This window comes from Colletotrichum godetiae (assembly GCF_030913485.1).
Source record: "Colletotrichum godetiae strain CBS 193.32 chromosome Unknown BDP55scaffold_1, whole genome shotgun sequence".
In the NCBI taxonomy this organism is placed as follows: domain Eukaryota; kingdom Fungi; phylum Ascomycota; class Sordariomycetes; order Glomerellales; family Glomerellaceae; genus Colletotrichum; species Colletotrichum godetiae.
This window is the reverse complement of record NW_026851249.1, coordinates 1,057,153-1,071,328: the sequence shown is the minus strand read 5'-3', so window position 1 is coordinate 1,071,328 and position 14,176 is coordinate 1,057,153. Positions and strand designations below refer to the sequence as shown.

The window sequence follows — 14,176 nt, the reverse complement described above, 5'->3', positions numbered from 1 at the left end:
AGTTGAGAATCACTGGGCGGTGCTATCGAGATAGTTATCGGGGCCGTAAGGGCCTCTTTGCCTGTGAATGGCACAGTCTGGGTGATGAAAGACGCTGGTGGTAGTCCGACTATGAGGGTTCCAGGCAAGGTGCCATCGAAGGGCCTGTTGAGTATCGTCGTCGGTCCTGTAATGGGATTCGTGCCCTCATACGGAACAATAGACGTCACTTGAGGAGGAGGAAGCCCGGTCGGTGGAACTCCAATGACCACTGTTCCTCGACCGCTTCCATCTGTAGGCTGGATAACTGACACTACCGTTGGACCCGAAAGAACGGCTGTTCCAGTATACGCAACGGTAGAAACATCGTAGGACACATCAGGTACTGTTGTTGTCGCGACAGCGACAACATAGGTGCCAGGTACGAAGCCAGATTCAGCAATAGTCGAAATGGTCGTTCGAGCTGCGCTTAGGGAATTGGTCCCAGAGTAAGCGAGTGTGCTTGTGTTGTATAATCTCGGGTCAGGCACCGCGACGACCACAGTTCCTCGGGAAGCTATGGAAGCCCCCGGCGTGGGGTTGGCGACAAAAATGGTTCGCGGTGCCGTAATGGGGTTCGTAGTCAGAAAACTCGTGGAGTTAACGAAGTTCGGGAGCGATCCAGGGACGACCGTTGCCGTACCAGTTCGAGAAACTGTCGTATACGAAGGCGGATCCTCCACTACCAGCGTCCCTGATCCATCGAGTCCCAGAATTGCTCTCGTAGTCGGCCCGGCCAAGATACCTGTGCCCGTGTAAACCCCATTGCTAATTGTCACGTACCCTGAATAGTTGCCCCCTGCTGGATTGCTCCCTAAATGCTGGGGAGCAGCGGATGTGGTGGCCGCGATCGTTGGGAGAGCCTCGCAGTTTGACGTGTATGACGTAGAAACGGCAATGTAGGCGACATAACTGACGACGTACTCTAGAGAGTAGCAAACACACGCGTCGACCTGGTCGTTGCTGAGTGCCTCAAGGCACGACTGTGCCAGACTGCTGCCCCCTAGTAGCAGCGATGGCAAGATAAACCTCCATAAGCTTGGCATTTTCGACATATTGGGTCACGAACTGGGTGTTCTATACCCTAAGGCTCGATTCTTGTCTTTGAAGGGCGCAGGGTAGGGAAACTCCCATCAATCTTCCCTGGAGCACTCTTCGGTGACCTGAGCAACACCTTTCCTCCATTAAGAATAGAAAGCAACGAGTATGGCAGCAGATATCACTTCATAGAGAACTATCGTCGAAAGACCATTCTAAATGCGTTCAAATCGATCCGGAGAAGTCCAGGCGGAAAGTCTATGACCATCTCGACCGTATCAACATGTTAATTCTCTAACGTCAAGTCTTAGCGATCTGATTATCCGGTTGCAGATGGGCTCCAAGCAGCCGTTTCCATAGCAAAGAGAACAATGGGGTCAATGCCAATTGACTGTTGAGAGGTCCTTGAAAATGACAGGAATGTACGTGCGATGTTATGTTCAAGACCCGGATCAGTATCTCGACTTGATCGCCTACATAATATCCTCATTAGGCAAACCGATTGAGTTAGAGCGCAGAAAATGGAAGCTCTTGTGGCTCGGCGACCCGCCAACACTCCATGCGAGTGCTTTGTGTTACGAAATGAAAGATGTAGATCGGATTCCAATGCGCCATACGGGGAAGCTATGGGTGTGGCACAAGCTACCAAGACGTCCGGTTGAGGCGGTGGCTACTGCATGGCCGGTTGCGATCGAGGTCCCTACTTGTGAAGGGCACAAAGGGGTATTGAGGGTGAGTTGAGAGAGGTGTTGACTGTACGACTGTTAAAAAGGTTTCCGCGGATAACTCGGATGACTCGTACATTTGGATGTCTCAAAGGCGCGTGTAACACAGTAACAAGCACCAGACAGTCGGGATACGACGGGTGTTCTCGCCGAACGCCCGGAGCGGCGAGGAGTCTCCAGTTAATGCCCCTCTCTCCACGTCACTAAGTCACTAAGTCACTTGGTTTGTGATGGGATGATTTTCATCGTGAAGGCTTGAAAACCATGGCTTTTGGCCTGAAGTACGGAAAGCGGTCAAATGTTGTCTGCATTGAGTTGTCACAATGCTGGGCAAGCTTCTCCGGATCGTGATCGAGCATGCGATCCAATCTCGCCGGTCTGCCAAGCCACCCGTGTCTCAACTGAGGTACCTGTCGTGCCTGTTTCCGTGATTAAACGTCATGAGCATGTTTAAAGTAGAAAGATACGGAGGAAGTGTCCGTGGCCCCGCAGGTCGGCCAATGCCCTCGGCTATCTAGTTGTCTCAAAGCCACAACGAGCTACTTAAGACAGGGATACAAGAGAAACTCCCATTTTTTATTTAGTCAACTCAGGTCGAATTCTGAATTCCCCACTCGGGCCCTCGGGTTACCAAAAATGCTTGAGAAGCCCAGATTCAAAGAGCGGACCTTCGCGTCGAGGCTAGATCAAGTTGGAGCTCAGGTTCAACGCCCGCGAAGGGACCGTCTTCGATCAGCATCAGGATCAACCCCAGCAACGATCTTTGCCATCCATCTGGAAAAGAGTCACATGAAGGCATTCAACTCTTGACACCGTCACCCTCCGTTACATGTGCTTTACAGCTGATAAATCACAACTTCATCCTGAAAGAAAGGACTCAAGCTCTGATGACTAATATGAAGCAGTAATAATTGATGTACCAACCCCACGAGGGCCCAGCCTTGATCCTGACCAGGATCAATCCACATACCAGTCTTGGTCCTCTGGAAAAGCCTCACACCTTATACCGCCGCCACAGTACGCCACCTGGCGCACGTATTGCATGAAGCGCTCAATGGCAGCCTCATGAGTGACAGAGGCTTTGCTGGACAGGACCTCGAAATACAAGGCTTCTTTCAGGGCTGAACTGGAGTCTTCCACAATTCTCTCGGCCGTTTGCTTGAAAAGCTCGGTAATGACAGCCGTATTCTCCCAGACATTGTTAACGGCATATTCGCCTCCCCGCTGTCTAGATTCAGCCACCACAGCCCGATTAAGCTCTTCGACACAGGTGTTGGCTGCTTCGGCAATGACGCAGGCACCACCGCTCAGTGGCATTATCTTTACCGGGAACTCGCTTGTAGTCTGCAAGGGCTCCGGATTCAGACTCAGGATGTCGAGAGCGCTCAGATTTGATGGTGGCGAGTCGATGGAAACGAGCAGGCCTGGCCCGCTGATATTGGCGTTCTGGTATATCAGCGCTGCAGACCTACTCTTGAGAAGTCGAAGAAGCCTTGGTCTGTGATCTGTTTCGGAGCGCGCTCCTGCATGTACAGATCTGGACTCTTGGGTCTCATTGTCAACGTGATGGATTCTGACAGCAAACCATCCACCTTCTTCTGCTTGTAGCTTTGCCATGAATACCGAAGGGGGCATAGCTTCGTCCCCCGGATTGGCTTGCTTCCCGTCGTTCACTAGTACTTTTGGTAACAACCTGCCGAGTGTACCAGCAGTGGCAGCCGGACTCATGAGTCGCGCCCCAGGAAGCCTCACGTGTAGACCCTTGTCGGTGATTTTCGCTGGATACGCACTGGAATGAGAAACATAGAGATTGCCGTGTTTTGCATACTGGACAACAGTTGCGGGAGCCCAGCGGTATCCCGGTGCTTGGACACGTGGGATAGACGAGAAAATAAGGTCAGATGGCAGACTGCCGCCGAGGGCCTGGAGCCTCCGCCACAACTCACACATGCCCTCCTCTGGAGTCTCTCCATGTCCAATAAGAGGTACCACTCCCTTTGTGCTGTTGATACGCAGGTTGAGCAGTGTAGCTAGGCAAATCACCTCGTCTGACGCGACTGTAACGTTGCGGTACTTCAAGGCAACGGTGAGCATATTCAAGAAGAAGTCGAATCCTTTCAGACTGTGCTTCATCGGTTTGCCATCATCATCGTCTCTCAGCTGCCACATGTGAGTGCTAAGGTCCCGAAACTCCGCCATGAAGCGGTATGCCAACAAGGCTTCTTGTCGCGGTGCTTGCTTCAGAAGGTTGATGATTGACTCGAGCAAAAGAATGCCATCAGCGAATGACAGACAAAGCCGGTCACCAATACCTCGAGCTCTGGAAGCTCCTGCTAGGACTGCCTCTTGTAGTGTCCACATTCTGCGCATATATGGAGACAGATAAACCTGCGATGCAACGTCCATCACCCCTTTGGAGGGATCCCGTACAATATCGCCTATGTTAAGAGCTTCAAGCACTGCGCTTCTCACCATGACAACATTGGCATTTGAGTAAATCTCTCGCATCATCGAGAGACAAAGATTCTTTCCGTATCCTGGAGTCGCTGGGCAACACATAGTGTCAATCCAGATATTGAGCTGGCGTATTTTTGGTTTCGTCTGGATCAAGATGCCGCTGCCATCCTTTGACCCGTCTGTTTCTTTCTCTTCCACAACTTGATATGCCATCATCGCCCGGTGTTGTACGTAAGCCAGCTGGCAAAAGGGTAAGGCGTTCGCCGACGGATTACCCATCCCCTCTGACCATACGTGCGAGAGAGCGACATAGTGATTATCGGGGTCTTTCTGCGACTCCTCGTCGATGCTGCAGGAACTCAAAGCAATACCCAGACTGCCGTCTTCAAGTCTTCCAATACAAAAACAAGGAACATCGCCCTTTTCGTAGATTTCTATGAGGTTCTCCTCTTCGAATGAAACCATTCCCGGGCAGTCGCAACCTTCGCTCATGTGCTTAGGCTCTGCTGGTATTCTGAGGCCGCAGCCATACTCGGGGCACTCTTCGTGCAAGTCCGCTACGGTTGGATCGGCCTTGAACTTGCTGAAGTAGTAGAAGGCGGCGATGGTGTTGAAGCTGTCACCGATCTTAGTGATATCTCCAGGGCACCAGCCAGCCTTGATCATCGCGAGCTTGTTGTCTCCCGAAGACAGATCAAGCAAGGAGGCGACCTTGGAGAACCAGGGGCGCTTGGCGGACTCCGGGAAGTGCTGTACACGTTGGTCCATTCCTGTGTGAAGAGGTCACATCAGCATTCGTTCAGGGGCCTGGACCCTGCCGGTTTCTAATGGGCTCAGCTCAACAGGGCACTGGAGAACGTGTGACTTACCGGCGACTGGTCCGTGGACAAGGGCAGTCTGGACCGCGGAGTCTAATGTCTCAGCTAAGCTGGCCAGGCACAGAAATTCCTCGGCGAATGCCGCTGAGAAGCCCGGAAATCTGAACTCGATCTCATCAAAGGCTTCGAATGCCCTATCCAAGCATTCTTTGAGGTGTTTTTCATATGTATCGCCAGATCGGATGGATGCCAGCGGACCACTGGCGCGCAAGGTTGCAAGGTCCTCGTGCAAAGTCCGTGTAGACAGGCTGACAGTATCGAAATTTCCTTGGTTGTCGTGCTTCCAAGACGTGTAATTTTGCCATTTGTACAAGTCTCCCAGGAAATCTCGTATCAAAGAGTAGAACAGCCAGCCTTGGTAATAGTCAATGACTTGCATATGCGATATTCCGGCTTTGAACCGTCCTTGAAGGGCATCGGCTTGAGTGGGAACATGTGGATAGTGTGCGTTAAGAACCTCGTCATGCTGCGTTGGATAATCGAGGAAAGGGCCAGATTCGTGAAACTGTTTGGTGCCCAAACTTATCATCGGGTGCCCACCGATTGGGTCGCGGGGAATCGGAAGATGCTCCATGACGAGACAAACGCACGATGTTGGAGTATTCCCATGAATCGAGTCGCCCAAGACAATCAACTGACGCAATTGTCGTGGGTAGCACCGGCCTTTTCAACATCAAGTAAAACTAATTGTGCAAAAGATGTGTGAGAATAATCATAGAATTTACATATTGAAATAAGGAGCGAAGAGTTTCCATAGGAAAACTGGGGTAAACCAATAAGCATGCGGCTTCCGTGATAGCTCGTTGTCTCCTTGCGAGGGGGCCACTAGGCAGCTACATTGCTTATTGCTGACATCGGTGCTAGCGCTGACACCGCTGGAGCACCAGGACCAGTGTAATGACGACACACCAACGACGAGAGATGGACTTTCTGCGAAGATGGTACCAAACATCTAGATTATTCGTATCAATTCAGTTCTAGTGATTTGAATCATTAAGGCGAGGCAAGGGTGAAAGTACACTTCAGCCCCGAGTGGTCGCTCCAAGAAACAGATCTATCTTCGCCAGGCAAAAGTAATTGCATCGGATGCAAAACTTCGATATGCAGTGGTCTTAACCCCACCATGGCGACTTTGTCCATTCGATTTGCAGGGAACCTTTCGGTACCGTCAACCCCCCATGTGTATCCAGTCTCCTCCCCTTTCAACTCTTTCCACGCGTCGAGGAGGTCGTTATCCTCTACCAGGCTTGCATCGATATGTGGAGTGACAGGATTGAAGTCTCCCGCTACCAGCCCGTGACCGACATCATGCAAAAGTGATCCAACACACTGTAGTTGAGCTGGACGACATGCCGCCCCGTTGGATAAAGAGTCCAGATGCACGTTGACCAACTGAAGTCGCTTGAACGTGGTCGTTTGAGTTCCCGATTGCGGCGATGGCACAAAAACCTCGCTGCATAGTGCATCCCGTCTGTAGAAAGATCGATACTTGATCCTCGAAACCCGCCCGAGACCCGCCAAAGCCGCTCTGCCAACGTGACCAAATTTGGCCTTTGATAGAAGAGTCATGGTGGCGAAAGCCATGAGGGGAGCGCCGATCCAGTTCTTTGTGTCTCTTTCGCTTGAGATCCAATTCTCGCGAACTGTGTCGTTGGTCAGCAACGCACTCAGCATCGGTCTCGACACTTCTTGGAGGAAAATAGCATCCGGCGAGGGTGAATGGTTGATGAGATGATCGAAAACTGCGATGACGCGGCGGGCAGGTTCTCGATCAAATGCCTCCACGTTCCATGTGGCAAGAACCAAACGAGGGCTTAAATCGGTAGTATCTTGGGGAGGGGTTGGTGGAGGATTATTGATGCTGTGGTTCTCGACTGTCTCCCACGAATTGGTCGTTGGCTCGTATTGATGCCATGACTGCACGATCGGTGTGAGCTCCTCCGCGTCTTGCTGTGTGGGAGACGAAGACATAATGGGTCCGTATTTCTCTCTATTGGTTATTCTGTGAGATTAAAGCGATCGAGGGAGGCAAGAATAAGGTGAAACACGCGTGGGACGTTGAGAGCGTTGTAGTTGGACGGAGACTCAGTCTTTGCGCGTCTAATCTAGCTGCGATCCAGGCAACAAGGTTGCCAGAGGGTTTCCAGTCACGTGCAAAGAAACACCAAGGTAAAGTATCAACGTACCTCACATGGGTAGATAGGTAGACACTTCTTCAACTTGAAGGTAAGGAGCGTACCCATTAGATTTGGTTGCTGGTAATAAAAGTTTCTTATGTGGAGGGAGCAGGCGCGTCGCCGCGGATGATTTTCTACCGACGACTGTACCAAATACTAGATTGCTAGATGCCGCAGTCCAACAGGAAAGAAAGCCATGTAATTAATTTAAAGTCTGATTCAATGGCTCAGCCGTCTTGTATTGCGTAAAAGAGACCGACCTAAAGTACACATAAATATATTGAGTGGTTTACAAGATCGCAAATCGAGACGATCTGATTTTAAAATATGATTATCACATTGTTTCCCGCGTCTAGAGTACAAATCCCCTTCCTTCCCCCCTTCCTTCCCCCCTTCCTTCCCCGCTTCTAACCTCCCAAGTATCTCACACGACAACTAGTAAATAAATCAGTGCACGCGATAATGAACCCAGTGCACTCGAGGCTCGAACATCCAATCATGCAGAGTAAGTGTGGTCGAGTTGACATAAAATTAACCGCTTTGGCGTCGAAGACTTGACATAATTCGTCACGATACTCACGGTTGACTCGTTATGATTGGACGGAACAAATGTAGAAACACAATTGAATCTGGATTGGGAACGAATTTCAAAGATGAGGTCACCCGACGCCTGTGAGCGCATAGAAAATCATGGTCTTATCATCACAGAAATTTTGGGCTGCAGTCAGCTTACAAAGATCTACGGGCAGTGGGCAGCGGCGCAGAAGCTTCACATAAAAAGCAATTACTTCCTCAAAGTCTTGAAATTGATAGTCTTGAGCATTTTCTTTCTCTTGTCATTTTCGGTCACAAATGAGTTCCAGCATGGTTGAAAAAATCCAGGATTCAAGTATTGCACATGAGTCTACCCTTCTCCATGAAGGCTGCATACGAAGAGCTTGGAATGCCTACTTACCACGGATTCGTATATATCGAGAGACCTGAAGATCATCTCCGCTGGTTTGATGCAGTGCAAGCCAAGTACTATGGGAAGGGCAAGCCCTTCACAGCTGAAGATTTTGATGACTTAGTCGGAGACTGGGCTGTCGTTTCAGATAACCCAGCGATTGGCTTTGTGGAGGAGCTTCTCAGAATCTATCCCGAACTGAGCCACACCTAGGTACTTAGCTACTACTTGTAACTCCAAGGATCAACTGGCTTACCTCCCTATCTCGGCCAAAGTTTTGCTTGTCGATCGAGATTTGAACAAGTGTTGCAAGTCATATGACGAAGGTGTCATCAGGTCTTTCTTTACCTGGAAGATGTGGGCTGTCCTCAATCTCATTGAGCCTCTCCAGAGGCTGAAGCCCGTCACTGTTACGCGGGATCTACAATACGCAATGTTTCGATGTAAGAATCAAGCGGAATGGCAAAGGAACGCCAAGATGATATGCCAGGAGCATTCCGAGAAGATCAGGGAGCTTGTCGCTAAACACCGTCTCTTGGAGTACAAGCTTGGGTCTGGGTGGGAGACTTTGTGCGAGTTTCTCGATAAAAAAATACCGGACAAGGCTTTTCCGCATCTTAATGATGGCAAAGAGTTCGAGCTGTGGATGAATCATTTCTAACAAAGGGAGGTGAGGAGAGGACAGATGGCTGCGGCGAGGTATTTGATCGTGCCGGTAGCTGCCTCTGGTATCGCGTTGGCGTTCATGAAAATCTGGAGGTTCTGGACATGATATGTGGTCAAACCGTGCGTCAGGATTACCTTGGACGCCGAAGATTGTTTCGGGGCCGGGCCGCATCGCCGAGACGAGGACGACAGGGCCGGCGTGGTACGCCGATAGCGCCGGCTCAGATTCCTCGCGCTGTATGTGATCTATGTGGCGCCGCTAGCTTCTTTCTAGGAATGACAAAAACGTTTACAAATCCACTCCTGGCCGTGTTGATTGCGCCACGATTCCAAGGTCTCAGCGCCCAGTGCTCGGCCCGTGAAAGGCAGATCTTCTACCCATGAGGTGAAACCATGTCTCACTCTATCCCAACCGACTTAGCCGAGCCATCACCCAGACGGAAGCGACGTAGGACAAGCATTCAGAAATGAACAAGATCTGGGTAAACTGCTGCAATGTCAAGTGGGTGACAAAATGGGATGTCTCTAAATTCCCCGAGTTCTGTCTATTTCTACCATTCCTGTTATTGTTATTGTTACCACTCCTACTTCATTATTATTCCCGTTCTGTACTTTCCTAAGTATATTCTGAGGAGAATGAATTAGAAATAGAAAGCAGTCGCAGTAATGATAGCAGTACTGGTAGCATGATTGGCAGCAGTGTCCGTAGGAGTAGTTGGAATACAGCTAAGGTACTTTTTGTTGAGCGGCAAACTGTTGTGTCATACACTTGAATGCGTCTACCCTCTTGTCCAAAAATGTGAAAATGTAAGCCGGAAATTGACCATCGAATTCTACGCTGCATAAGGAATGTCGGCAAGATTAAGGAATGACAACATTTGTAGGTAGCAAAGCTCGCATACGCCCATAATAAGTGACCCGTAGGCTGCTTTGATAATCGTCTTGGCATTCGCTTCCTTTGCTGCCTAGCTTCGCCGCAAAACGAACTCGGACTGAGATGGTGCCCGAAAGTCAAGGGAATCTCAAAGATCTAATACATCACGGTTCCTCAATATTAGTAAGACGTAATTCTTGGCTACTCGTCCGCCGCCAATTTTCTCAGCACTAAGCTTGTCCGGGTGCAACTCACACTGGACCTGTATCGAATCGGAGGAAATGTGCTTAGCGCAACAGTCCTCAGCAAGCCAAGTATTCATAACATTATTAAGCCGGCTACGAGAGTTAAGCCGTGTCACGAATGATGTAAGCTTTAATTTACGATGCTCACATGGACATGTAGTGAATTGGGCAGCGTGCCCGAAAGAACACGGCACCAAATTAGAACGAAATGATTTAAAACCTATTCAAGGACCTCGTGCCAGAGTATTAAAGAGTTTGAGAGACATTCTGCAGCATTAGGCAGTTTCTTCAAGTTATCCTGAAAGGCGAGTTGTTACCACGAGTAATCAATCTTTCTACTTAATGCTTGTCAACCTGACCTTAACTACTTTTATCTGAGTCTGTTTTCCTCCACGGAGCACAACTTCCTCCTGTTGTCGCAACTACTTAAAGACTCCGATAAACTGAAGATGTCGGGTCTCAAATATTTCTCGTACAAAGGGTACGGAAAGAAGTTGTTACGGGAGATGCACTACAGCCAAGCAGTCCGGGTTGGAGACAACATTGAAATATCCGGCCAGGGTAAGTAAGAATCCAAGATGTTTAGTTATTCGAACTCCCGCTGACTCATATCTCAAACTCAAGGAGGCTGGGACTCAGAGACTGGAATGGTTCCCAGTGACCTCATGCAGGAAATCGACCAAGCATTTGAAAACGTCAATATTAACCTGAAGGAAGCTGGCGGCCAAGGATGGTCCCAAGTCTTCCGCATCCGCTTGTATGCCCTCGACGAGGCCTGGAATGAGGATGGCATTGGCCGAATGGTAGAGAACATGAAAAAGTGGACTCCGAACCATGCGCCGATTCTTACAGGTATTGGAGCCTCAAAGCTTGGCCAGCCTGGTATGCGTGTCGAAGTTGAAGTTTCGGCCTACGATCCTCAGGGCCGGATAGGCTCATGAACAAATCTTGATTGTTGTAGATATTTGGACAAGCCAGGAAAATGATGATTATGTTCACTACAACTGTGAACTGGCTGCTGTCACCATCCCCATTGGGTAGTTGTCTTGGACCCCTCTGGGCGCATGTTTTTGAATTGGGACACCAAGCACCCATGCCAAGAGTATCTATTGAGGCATTTATGACTACGTAACTATTGCAAATGATTCTTTGGGTTCAGACCCCTAACGCTACCTCCTCCTCTGCCAAAACCAAATACCGACACCAGCAACGGCAACTGCTGACGACGTGAGAATCCGCATCGTCTTTTTGATTGCGGGAGATACCACCATCTCTGCGGCAATATGGAAGTCTGACATGGCATTGATGCGCGGGTATGGTTCCTCCGGAACGTCTTTCCCCAAGAACATGCAGATCTCTTCCCAGCCGAATCCCTTTTCAAGGTTCAAGACCAGAAGCTTGTCAGCAGGCACAAGAGCTTTTACGCTCTCTAGGCTATCGCAACTGTTAACATTTGCTTGTTGTAAATACCGAAAACTCAAGGCTATGACTTACTACTCTATATAGCTCTTGGACAGCGCTTCATTGAAACCAGGGTCACTGGGCTCCAGTCCACCCGACCATCTGTGCGTCATGGCTTTGAACAGCGCAGTCAGCTCCCAGATGAAGCTGTCAAAGTACCTAGCGATCGACAAAGGCGGCTTCGCGAGCTTTGCATGATAGGCTCCGAGGGATCCCGCGATCGACTTAGCCCAAGACTCTGGTGTACGCTCTGTCAAGATGAACTTGACATTTGGGTCTTCCAAGTACTCTTTGATGATGTTTGGACAAAGATAGCAGGGGCTTTCGACAATACACTAACGATATTAGATGAAGTCTTTTTTTCTGCTTAGCTGACAAAAGCATTCCAACTTACGTCGTAGCCGGCGAAGAGCTTGTCAAATTCGGCCCGTTGAAATGGGTTGTCGCTGTCATTGGCGATGATAGCCTCTTGAAGTGCCCTCATTTGCTGGAAGCCATACGGCAAGAGCTCTGAGATATGGAAGGGGGTGTACCCCAAAATCTTCAATGCTTGCCATAGTCCGAGAGTTCCAGTACTAGTAAATAGATGAGCCGCATGATTCTAAACCTAGATGTAGCGCTTTTCCTTTATTTCTTACCGGCTAGGACCGAGTCCAATAACTTTCATTGAACGGCCCTCCGCGGGAGCGGGAAGTCTATCGACAGCTCGGGACATCTTTATAGATCTGTGGAGGATGCAGTAAAGTTTGTTGGTCGTTAATGCAAGCGGCGTGGTGTCGCTGACCCTTTTACTCGTGGCCTTCAAATGTCACTCCGCGGATAGACTCCATCGAAACTGCCGTATTACCTACCCCAACTGCCCCCGGCTCGTTATCAACGGACGTCGATACGTTAATGACTCGTGATGCACGCCGACTCATGCGTGTGGGTTCCCAATGTCCGGGGTAATAATTGAGTTTGTAACGTCGTATCTCGACCCGCATGGCACTTTTCAATTAGCGCTCTGCAAAGATAATGTCAAGATAGCTATCTAGAATTATCCTTGCCATATGCCGATTGTGGGTGATCTTATCCCTCAGTTATATGGTGTGTTGTTAGTATTGACAAATCTGTGCGAATGAACGAATCAGATGCTTTAGAGTTCAAGGGGAATCGATAGGTTCATAATACCTGCTAGATGCAATAGTTATGTGTCTTTGTTTCGTTCTGCAGTGCCAACTGAATACGCCAGGTGTTCGTCCAATCACCCAGTTCAGCAGATCCTCCCAACAGCTCTGTTCAACTACACCGCCCCCATCAACACGATGCACTTCTCAGAATCAGACGGAGCGGCCATGGTCGCGGACACTGCTACGGCCACGACAACTCGTCAGTCACTAAAGTTTCTGTTACATTGTTTCTCCGCCACCGGCCATGTTTTGCCAATGCAAGCCGTCGCCAGGGAGCTGATTGAGCGTGGCCACGAAGTCGTTTGGACGACAATAGCGCCGCAGGAACAGCGAGTCCTTGCATCAGGGGCAACCTTCGTCGCTGCAGAGGAAGTCGTCAAAGTAGATGCCAATTTGGAGGGCGCCAACCCCAAAGACATGGCCGAGACGGCAGAGGTCATGTTTCGAGGGCGTGTCACGGCGCAAGTCACTGATATCCGCTGCGTCCTCAAGACCTTCAAGCCCGACTTTGTTCTCAACGACGCTCTGCCTCAAGGCGTTGCAGCGCTCTACGAGCTAGGGGAGATTCCTCAGTATGCAACTCTAGGAGTTGTTCCGTTGTATTTGCCAGATATAGGGCCCGAGCCCATCGACCATGCTGCTCAATCTGCTTTAGGACTACTCATCAGTCAACCACAACTGGTGCTGCCTACGATCAACCCGGAAAGAGAGAAATTGGGACTGCCTGCCCTCAAAGTCACGGACACATATTCTTACAGTCCTTTCCTGCATATTCAGGCGTCGTGTCCTTCCCTGGAATTCCAAAAGGGCCCTGAGCCTATTCTTCCTCAAGCTCGGTATGTCGGACCTCTGGTTACGCGTCTTGCAGGTGCAAGTGTTGGTGTGCCAACCTGGTGGCAAGACGTTCTCGACGCCAAGTCCATCATTGGAATCACACAGGGCACATTTGCCATGGACCCAACCTCACTCATTATTCCCGCCATCAAAGCGCTTCAGAACGACAAGAGCCACTTGCTGGTTGTGCCTTCAAAACTCGCCGATGAGATTCGCGACAAGGTTAAGGTCGAGGATAACGTCCGCATTGCGGATTGGGTTCCCTATGATCTCCTCCTTCCACGCTGCCGCCTTCTCGTAACGAACGGTGGATACGGTAGCGTGACACAGGCGCTTTCGCACGGCGTTCCTCTTGTCTGCGCCGGAACTTCGGAAGACAAGAAGGACACAGCTGCGCGGGTTACTTGGGTTGGTGCAGGTATTGATCTGAAGACCGATACTCCCTCAGTGGACCAGGTTCGCAACGCGGTTCACAAAGTACTTCACGAGACAAGCTACAAGGAGAATGCGACTAGAATTGGAAACGAGCTTAACGCACAAGGCGGTGCCAAGATGGCGTGCGATTTGTTAGAAAAGGCGGCTGTAGAGCTCAGCTCCTCGACGGGAAGAACATAGAGACAAACCCGGGCGAGGACAAGTGTAATGACGTAGATCCTCTCCAGAAATGATAGAGTTTGAAATCCGCGCA

General features: G+C 50.0%; 7 protein-coding genes across 7 annotated transcripts; 3 read left to right on the top strand and 4 right to left on the bottom strand.

The window, feature by feature from the left end:
- Positions 1-2,664: 2,664 nt before the first annotated feature.
- BDP55DRAFT_11168 (uncharacterized protein) lies at positions 2,665-5,278 on the bottom strand. Its single transcript, XM_060565391.1, has 2 exons — positions 5,108-5,278; positions 2,665-5,052 (listed from the first exon to the last, which is right to left on the bottom strand). The coding sequence occupies exon 2, from the start codon at positions 5,004-5,006 to the stop codon at positions 2,739-2,741; it is 2,268 nt and encodes a 755-aa protein (XP_060436909.1). The 5' UTR covers positions 5,007-5,052; positions 5,108-5,278; the 3' UTR covers positions 2,665-2,738.
- A 779-nt stretch (positions 5,279-6,057) lies between these two features.
- BDP55DRAFT_640649 (endonuclease/exonuclease/phosphatase family protein) lies at positions 6,058-7,189 on the bottom strand. Its single transcript, XM_060573354.1, has one exon. The coding sequence runs from the start codon at positions 7,085-7,087 to the stop codon at positions 6,110-6,112; it is 978 nt and encodes a 325-aa protein (XP_060436908.1). The 5' UTR covers positions 7,088-7,189; the 3' UTR covers positions 6,058-6,109.
- A 1,291-nt stretch (positions 7,190-8,480) lies between these two features.
- BDP55DRAFT_640648 (uncharacterized protein) lies at positions 8,481-9,063 on the top strand. The gene has a single exon (XM_060573353.1). The coding sequence runs from the start codon at positions 8,595-8,597 to the stop codon at positions 8,898-8,900; it is 306 nt and encodes a 101-aa protein (XP_060436907.1). The 5' UTR covers positions 8,481-8,594; the 3' UTR covers positions 8,901-9,063.
- A 94-nt stretch (positions 9,064-9,157) lies between these two features.
- Positions 9,158-9,888, bottom strand: BDP55DRAFT_640647 (uncharacterized protein). Its single transcript, XM_060573352.1, has one exon. It carries the CDS (start codon positions 9,852-9,854, stop codon positions 9,522-9,524), a length of 333 nt encoding a protein of 110 aa, XP_060436906.1. The 5' UTR covers positions 9,855-9,888; the 3' UTR covers positions 9,158-9,521.
- Positions 9,889-10,473: 585 nt separating this feature from the next.
- Positions 10,474-10,965, top strand: BDP55DRAFT_689050 (endoribonuclease L-PSP; the record flags this gene model as incomplete). The annotated part of the gene is made up of 2 exons (XM_060576696.1): positions 10,474-10,585; positions 10,649-10,965. The coding sequence occupies 2 exons, from the start codon at positions 10,474-10,476 to the stop codon at positions 10,963-10,965; spliced, it is 429 nt and encodes a 142-aa protein (XP_060436905.1).
- Positions 10,966-11,193: 228 nt separating this feature from the next.
- On the bottom strand, positions 11,194-12,200 carry BDP55DRAFT_538171 (uncharacterized protein; the record flags this gene model as incomplete). Its single annotated transcript, XM_060567918.1, has 4 exons — positions 11,194-11,458; positions 11,519-11,820; positions 11,880-12,060; positions 12,124-12,200. The coding sequence occupies 4 exons, from the start codon at positions 12,198-12,200 to the stop codon at positions 11,194-11,196; spliced, it is 825 nt and encodes a 274-aa protein (XP_060436904.1).
- Positions 12,201-12,731: 531 nt separating this feature from the next.
- On the top strand, positions 12,732-14,172 carry BDP55DRAFT_640645 (MGT family glycosyltransferase). The gene has a single exon (XM_060573351.1). The coding sequence runs from the start codon at positions 12,790-12,792 to the stop codon at positions 14,101-14,103; it is 1,314 nt and encodes a 437-aa protein (XP_060436903.1). The 5' UTR covers positions 12,732-12,789; the 3' UTR covers positions 14,104-14,172.
- Positions 14,173-14,176: the final 4 nt, after the last annotated feature.

Coding starts and splice junctions, on each gene's coding strand:
- BDP55DRAFT_11168 (XM_060565391.1), bottom strand. CDS start 5,006: ATGGACCAACGTGTACAGCACTTCCCGGAGTCCGCCAAGCGCCCCTGG.
- BDP55DRAFT_640649 (XM_060573354.1), bottom strand. CDS start 7,087: ATGTCTTCGTCTCCCACACAGCAAGACGCGGAGGAGCTCACACCGATC.
- BDP55DRAFT_640648 (XM_060573353.1), top strand. CDS start 8,595: ATGTGGGCTGTCCTCAATCTCATTGAGCCTCTCCAGAGGCTGAAGCCC.
- BDP55DRAFT_640647 (XM_060573352.1), bottom strand. CDS start 9,854: ATGCCAAGACGATTATCAAAGCAGCCTACGGGTCACTTATTATGGGCG.
- BDP55DRAFT_640645 (XM_060573351.1), top strand. CDS start 12,790: ATGCACTTCTCAGAATCAGACGGAGCGGCCATGGTCGCGGACACTGCT.